This window comes from Apteryx rowi, unplaced genomic scaffold (assembly GCF_003343035.1).
Source record: "Apteryx rowi isolate R43461 unplaced genomic scaffold, aptRow1 scaffold_94, whole genome shotgun sequence".
In the NCBI taxonomy this organism is placed as follows: domain Eukaryota; kingdom Metazoa; phylum Chordata; class Aves; order Apterygiformes; family Apterygidae; genus Apteryx; species Apteryx rowi.
In genome coordinates, this window is record NW_020451249.1 from 2409077 (window position 1) to 2416836 (window position 7760).

General features: G+C 65.8%; 2 protein-coding genes across 3 annotated transcripts in view; both read right to left on the minus strand.

Annotated features, from left to right (window-relative positions):
* Window positions 1-7760, minus strand: part of CBFA2T3 (CBFA2/RUNX1 translocation partner 3) — a gene marked incomplete at its 3' end in the record, with an annotated part of 30805 nt that overhangs the window by 12564 nt on the left and 10481 nt on the right. The gene's annotated exons all lie outside the window — the stretch shown is intronic.
* On the minus strand, window positions 1823-5836 carry LOC112978462. 2 transcript variants are annotated; one of them, XM_026092016.1, is made up of 3 exons: window positions 5757-5836; window positions 5036-5675; window positions 1823-2847 (listed from the first exon to the last, which is right to left on the minus strand). In XM_026092016.1, exons 2-3 carry the CDS (start codon window positions 5595-5597, stop codon window positions 2450-2452), a joined length of 960 nt encoding a protein of 319 aa, XP_025947801.1. In that variant the 5' UTR covers window positions 5598-5675; window positions 5757-5836; the 3' UTR covers window positions 1823-2449. The 2 variants fall into 2 exon arrangements, with proteins under 2 accessions (XP_025947801.1, XP_025947800.1); XM_026092015.1 differs by lacking the exon at window positions 5757-5836 and having other exon boundaries at window positions 5036-5749.

A 7760-nucleotide genomic window follows, 5' to 3' on the forward strand; every position in this document is an offset into this window, starting at 1 on the left:
GCGCCCGACGGGGGCTGCCCTGCCTCCGCTGCCAGACACGAAGCCCTCGAGCCCCGACGGTGACCCGGGGCCCCGCTGCGGCCAGGACGGCGCTGCAAGAAGGTGCCGCTGCCCCGGGACCCCCCAGCAGACGAGATGCCGGTGCCCACGTCCCCCCTGGCTCCCTGCAAAGCCCCGGCATTGCAGAGGGGCGAAATAGCTTCCCCCAGCTGCTCGTGCCGAGCCGACCCCTGATGCTTTTCCAGGACACGGCTCCGTTCTTGCGCCGGGGGGTTGCAAAGAGCTTTGCAAGGGCAGAGCGGTGCCGGCACCCAGGGTGGGCACGGAGGGTGCCCCGCCGCCAGGCGCTGGCGCGGGAGGAAAGGGGGGGCTTCCCGGGGCAGACGGCACCGGCGTCGTTTCCTTCGCTGCGACAACTCTGAGCAGTTCCTCTGAAGCAGCACATTTTGGGGAGCGAGGTGGGGGGGTGGGGGGAAATCCAAGCACCGGCACTAGTCAGCACAAATGAAGCCTTTTAAGAGGAAATCAAATTAATTAAACCCCGACACAAGATGTAAATGAAACCTGGCTTTTGCCRGTTCCAGACCCCGAGCAGCACTTACAGGCGCTCTGCGAACAGGGAGCCTTTCGCTGCAGATAACAGATGCTGCGAGGAAGACGGGAACCAGATGTGCTCGCGCGGTGCCAGCAGAGCGCTGACAGCGCGGCTCTGCCGCGGCTCAGGTGTCCGGCGCTTGCCCGCAGCCGGCAGCGCTGAGCCGTCCCGCTGGGAGCACTTCCCTCCTGCCAGGCATCCCGGCCCCCGCCTGCCTGCAGGGAGGGATGCTCCTGGGAAGGGCGGTGCGGCACCCCTCCGTGCAACCTGCTTCTCCGCCCAGCCCGCGACTCCGGGCAGCGCGTTCCCACGGTTTGGTGCGGCCGGGTGCCCCTTGGCTAAGCGGGAAGAGCCGCCCATGCCCCAGCACGGTAGCACCCGCGCAGCCCGGTGCATGGGTTGCAAGCCAGCCTTCGGCCCTGCCATCCTCACCCTCTGCACGGGGGCATCCCAGGAGATGGCAGCGCCTAGCAGGGTCCCACCCCGCTGTCCCAACTGGGACGGAAAGGTGCCCTGCAGCCCCAGGCGGGTGACCYGCCGCGCTCCTCCCGCCCGCTGGGAGCGACCCCGAGCTCCAGCCCGCGTCCACCTCCACCGGTGWCGCGGGGCCTTTTTCCACCTTGAACCTTCGTGGCATTTTCAAGCGGACGAGCGAGGGGAGGCCGGGTGCAGCGCCTGCCCCCGCGCAGCCCCCCGACCCGCCGGCACCAGCGCCCACCCAGCCGGGACCGGCACCCGCCGCCTCCGCTTCGCCGGCTGCCCGGGCAGCGCCGGCGGGCTCATGGTCACCGGGAGCCGGAGTGGTGGAGAGGGAGATTATTCCGATTTTCTGCCATGGGGGGAAAATAAATAAATAAATAAATAAATAGAAAATCCTCCCTGTTTTACAAGCCTTCATTTGCTATTGTTTATGTAAACAGGTAAATTGTTTCGTATCTCAATTAAAAACATCTGCCACATAAATGAATACCAATTAACTCATCCTGTTTTTAATTACTCTGTTAATTACACACAGGCAGCAAAAAGGATGGCATGGGAATAGGGAAAGCATGCTTACAACCCCCCCCTTCCCACCTTGCTCTTGGCAGGGATCCGAAATATGCCCAGATAATGATGGATTAAGGTGGCTGGTGAAAACAATGGCTCGTAGCCAGCTGCGGGCCTCGGGCTCCCCCCGCGGCCGGCCGGCCGGCAGCCCCCGGCGGGCGCCTCGCGGGGCAGCGCCCATCGGCCCCCCGGCTCTCCCGCGGGCTCCGAGACGCCACGCGGCGCGCTCCCAGCCCGTCTGCCTTCCTGGAAACACGCGGGCGGCYGAGCTACACCTTCCCCCTTGCGCCCGGGCACGGGGAAAACCACCCTTGCGGTGCCCCCRCGAGCGTTCGCTTTTGGGCTTACCGGCCCCGCGGCTCGCACGGGCCCGCGGCCGCCCGGGGCAGCTAAGCTGCGCTCGGCGTTTGCTCTCGGAGCACGTCTGGGGGATGGGAAACCTTCGGGCCCCAAAGCATAGGCGCACACACGTGCCGGGAAGGGCACGGAGGAGGAAAGCGCCTTGCATACGCTCACCCCGAGGCACGTTTGCAGCGAGGACCGAACGCCTCCTCGGCATAGGAGCACCGCTCGGCCCGCGGAGACCCTCTCCGACTTCCAGTTTTAGGCGGAGGGGCGAAGGCCTCCCCCGGCGCGGCGGGTTAGCGCGGCGCTGAGCCGCGGTGCTCAGTGACCCCTCGGGCCGGCAGCCGAGCTGGACCCGCAGCCCCTGGCCCCCCCCCCCGGCGCTTCCCGGCTGCGGGAAGCTTTCCAAGCGAGCAGATGGGGCAGGGGGAACAGCGGCAGCAAGGAGGAGAACAGAAAAGGCTATTTTCTCACGCTACATATTTCACGAGTCGAACATTTTGTGCGTTGCAGCCTCGCCTGTAAAACCGTCTCGGGCTCAGCCCTGGGACCGAACGTCGGAGCGCGTGAGTCAACAACGGCTCGCGGGAACCAGCCGGCGGGGCGCTGGGCTGGGCGGCTCCGGCCGCCCTTCCGCCTCGGAGCGGGCCCGGGGCCAGGGACCTGCCTGGCAAACCCCCCTGCCCGGCTCTCCCGCCCCAGCGGAGGCACCGGCATCGTGCCGGGCAGAGCGCGCTCACCGCAGAAGCATCGTGCCCCGGAGCTGACGTCTCCGCAGTGCTGCCCGCAGCTGCCCGGGGCCGCGGGGAGAGGCGAGCACGCACACGCGCCCCGTGCTGCTTCCCAGCTGTCTCCCGCTCCTGGAAATTAAATATAGTCGCTAAACACTGCGAGTAAACAGCGCTGCAGCCAGCCCGGCACACCTGGGCACCGCCGGCCAGCCTGGCACGCTGGGCAGCAAGGCCGGCGCTGCGGGGGAGACCCCTGCCCTGATACGGGCAGAGCTCCCGCTGCGGAAGGCGCATCCCCGAAACAGCCGGAGCCCCCGGCCCCTGCCCTCGCCGCAAAGCCCGATGCTCTCCCACGGAAAGGAGAGGTGCAGGCTAAAAATGTCGCGTGCAGTTTTCGCAGCCAGCGGAGAGCCCGGCCGGGGTGGCGCGGGCCCGCCGGGTGCCGGCTCCCCTCGTCCATCCGAGCAGCCCCTGGAGAGGGGCGGCACCGCAGAGACCTGCGGGACGGGGCCCTGCACCCTCCTCCCAGCCACGTCCAACGTCGCGGCCCGGCTCTGCTCCACCTCTTTGGCATCCCCCGAGCTGCAAAACCAAGCCAGGGGCTGGGAGGAACTTTCTGATGCTGGGGGAAAAAGGGGAGAAACGGGGCACAGAGCCTCAAAATGCAGATCGATCCAAAGCGGGAGCAGGCGAGCGCCGGCAGTGCCAGGAGCGGGGACGATGCTCAGGGTGCTGGCCGGAGGGCTGGGAAAACGCCCCCTCTCCGCGCCGGTGCCGGATGGGAGCTCTGTGGGAGGCCCCTGCAGCATGGGAATGCCGAGACGCCGCTGGCTCCCTGGAGACTCCCGGGCCTGATCCTGCCTGGCGGATACCAGCACGTCGACGGCTGCGACGGACAGCCCAACCCAGGCGGCGCATCCCGGCCGCCCGCAGGCTGCTGGGTTACTCCCCCTCTGCCTTTCCCATCTGTACACTCCATTTCAAGGCAATTTCACCCATGTGCGAATTAATCAAATGATGCGGGAAAAAGTATTAATAAGGATTTTGCAAAATAAACAGGAAATCCCTCAGATGCTTTCTGGAAACACTGGTCAGCATCTTCCAGAGGAAAGCTGCGGGCCGGTCGAGGTGGGGTTGCCCCTCGGGAGGCAAGGCAGAAAACAAGCTTCAGGAATTCTAAAAATAAACCCAGAAACGGGCAACTGCACTAAAACCAGCTCAACCCCCGAGCCCGCCGCCATGCCCAGGGCTGCCCGGGCAGAGGGCTTCCTTCCCTGGAAAACCAGCCTGGTCCCATCCCGACACAAAGCTCCCCAGATTGACGCCAGCTTCAGGATCCTCCCTTCGCCCCAGCCCGGGGGAGCGAATAATTGCTGCCTCCCCCCGTTTCACGGCCCTGGGCCTGGCGCGAAAAGCAGAAGTCCGGCCTCCGGCGCCTGGGTTGCTCCGCCGGCTCTGCCGGGCAGGATCGCCCACGCCGCCCCGGCGCGGAAGGGGAACAAGGAGGCGCCGCGAGAAAGGGCCCCTTGCACCGAAGCGCGGGGCGGCCGCGGGGCCGGGAGAGGCGCCCAGGGTGCACCAGCCCTCCAGCCCCCCGGCAAGGAGCCAGCGGCACGCAGCGACGCCGATGCTACCGGAGCTGCCCAAGGTGCAGGGCCGGGCTGCCGGGACCGCGCGGGCTCCTCGGACCAGACCTGTCCCTGCAGCTCCGGCACCACAGCGCTGCATCCCTCGGTGGCATCCGGACCCAAGAAACCGGCCAGAGCCCCCTGCCCGGTGCTGGCCCCCGGGAAGTGACCCCAGCTGGCACCAAGCCTGTGCCTGTGCCCCTCGCGGGACGTTCCTCACGCTCCCTCCACAGCGGGGCCTGATTTCCCACGGATTCCCCTGGAAACCTCGCTGCAGCTCCCCTCCACGGCCGCACCACAAAGACGGGCCGGATCCCAGTGGGAGCCTTTTGCACCYACTTGGCACCGAGGCTGGCGAGGGGGGAGAGGCAGAGCGACCCCACAGCAAACCCCCGTGTCTGGCACAGGCTCCGTTCCCAGGCTCCCCGCGCTGCGGGGCAAAGGCAGCGGAGCTTCCCGCATCCCCGCAAGGGCGGTGAAGGCAGCCCCGCTCACCCTGCGGCCCTTCGCCCATGCCACAGCACGGAAACCAGCACCAGGAAAGACATGGAAAACCAAGCCGCCCGGGACCTCAAATCCCCCCCCCACTCCTTCCCAGGGCCCAGCCCCGCTGCCGACAGCCCCGCTTGCCGGATCAGGCCCCCATCGCCCCAAAGCCCTGGCAGCCGGCACCGGGCTCTGGCTCTCACCCCGTGGGATTGCACCCTCCACCCCACCGGCTGGGTGCAGCCACCAGCGCCGAGACCCCATTCTCCGCATGCAGCCCCTCGCAGCCCCACTCCAGGATACTGCCCAGGTTTTTCCCATGTGCAGACAAATGCAATTCGGAAGCAGAAACCCAGCACGCGATGCGGGCAAAGGAGACGGATGTCGCGAGAGACCCGGCCACCTTGCACAGCCGCCGGCTGCCAGCGCCTCTCCCCGGGGCCTCCCGCCGTGGTGGTGGCAGCCGTGTGCATCGGGTCGTGCCGGGAGGCTCCCGCGAGCCGCTGGGGTGCAGGAGGGAGGCTGCGATCGCAGCCGCGGCAGCGTCCCCCGGCCCGGCCGCCCCAACACGTGCCGCAGCAACAGGCGGCGGCCGGGCAGTCCAAACCCACGCACGCRGTATCGGCACGGCTTTCCCAGCACTGCAGCCCTCCAGAGTATTTTTCCATCCTGCTTCAGGCCTCGTCTCACGCCCGGGACGATCCCAATTTCACAGACGACTCTGGCACCGGCCGAGGCCTTGCTCCCACTGTGTGTTGTGTCCATATCCGGCACCCAGCCCCGTCCTGGCACCCAGCATGCGAGCGACCCGCCTGCCCTGCCTGCACCCTTCGCTTTTTCTTCCTACAAGCCAACACCTGCAGTTGCAGATTTTTTCAAAGCAGAACATGCACAACATCTGGCCGCTGCTGGGTAAAACCTTACCTGCCAGCCCAGAAACCGGCGGGGCCCGACAAGGGGCAGCAGGCGGAGAAAAAACCCTCTGCACAGCCAAGTTCATCTTTGTTTTCCTTCCCGGGGGCTTTCCCCAGCCACAGCAAAAGCAAAATTCGAACTTCTCTTTTCATGGAAGCACCGGGCACGAGGACCTGCCTCATCTGCGTCCGGAGAAGCAAGTCCCCGCTGCAGGCGACAGCTCGGCCCCGGCTCTATCTCGCCGGGGACCGGCGCAGGGCTGCAGGTGCCTGGACTTTCAGCATACTCCCCGATTTCTGCTCCGGCTTCACTGTGTGTTTTCGGGACAATTCCCCAACATCTCCGTGCCCCGACCTCTGCCGCTGCCAGCGCGCGTAGTGGAGCTTGCCCCACAGTGGTGCTCAGCAGACGAATGCTTGCAGAGCGGCTCCAAGTTCATCGACAAAGGGCTGCAGAATTAATATTCCTTTTAATTAAAGGCAGAAATCTCTCTTTGTTCCTGAACAGAGAGAACACAACAGAGGGAAGAGCTCAAAGCTCCTTCGGCGCTAGAGACGAGACCACTGCTTAGATTCAGAGACACTGTCAACATACACGTGACCTCAAATTAAAAAAACAAAATGAAAGCCAGAAGAAGCCGCAGCTCTTTGAAATTGCAGGAAAGTTGCAAAGTTTTCTCAGCTAAAAGGCAAAAATCCAACAAAGGTGCAAAACCCAAGCACACAGTCCGCAGTATCCAGAAGCAAAATCCAGCAGCAGGAGGACGGTGCAGAGAGACGCTGCAAGCCCCTGCTCCGCCGGGGAGAAAACGCACTGCGGGGACATGCACCGCAAGACGAGGCGGCCAGCACCACGCTCCGTCACTGGGCTCCGAGTCTAAGCTGGCAGCATCCCCTTAGCGGATCCCTCGGGATTTCGGCACCGCCAGTGCCACAGACGGAGGACGTGTGCTGCAGCCGCGAGGGCTGGAGCGGCACGCACCGCGGTGTGCGGGGCCACGGCACACGCCGCCCCGCAGCCCCCGGCCGGGCAGCGTGTCCCTGCCCTGCCCTGCCCGCGGGGAGGATGCTGCTGGCGCGGGCACCGCAGCCCGGCGCGCTGCGGGCGCTCGCAGGACAGGGTGACGGAGCAGGCAGTACTTCAGACAACAGCCTCCTAATGCAATTCGGCAGGGCGGCAGCGCTGGAGAGACGCCGCGAGGCAGACCCAGCGTGGTTAATGGCTGTTAGGACGAGAAGCACAGCAGCACTAGGGCAGCGAGCCGGATGCCTCCTCTGCCAGGCTGCATTTCCAAGCCTGCATCCAATAAAACCGTCCCCTGGTGTACGTGAGGACACAGAACGTGTCTACAGCTCAGACCCATGCTGCTTACATGTAAATACACCGCACTAAACACAGAATTATAATGTTATTACAGCTATAACTTCACAAACCAGCCCGAGGTTTCCTCCCTCTGACTCAGAAACTCTCCTGAGAAGATTAGCACCTCCTCACCGCCGAGCAGAGCTAAATCTGTAAATCGGCTGCTCCCAGAGCCTGATTTGGAGTCGATGGGTTTTCATGCCTCCGAGGAGCAGACGGCTCCCAGGTTTCGCCGCCAGTCACGCAGGGAAGCAAACGCCTTCCGCAGCCGCGCAGGCGGGATCCGCGGGGCGCGCAGCGGCTCTCGCCGGGACACGGCGCCCGCATCCGCCCCAACCTCCCCGCCCCGCTCTCGGAAACCTCCGGCCGGCGATTCCCGGTGCGCGGACCCAGTGGAGCCCTCAGCGAAGCACCAGCCTCTCCGCTACCGCGGCAGGAGAGGGGACCCGAATCCCGCAGCCCCTCCGCACACTCCCCGCTGCCAGTTCTGCTCGGACGGCGCCGGCGGGATCGCAGCCCTCCCCGGGCGCCCGGCCCGGCCTCCCTTCGCAGCGCCTGGGCGCCCGCACGTCCAGGCACCCGCGTCCCCGACGGAGCCGGGTCCCTTGGCGCATCCGGACGCGGGGAGCCGGCTCGCCGCGCTGCCGAGAC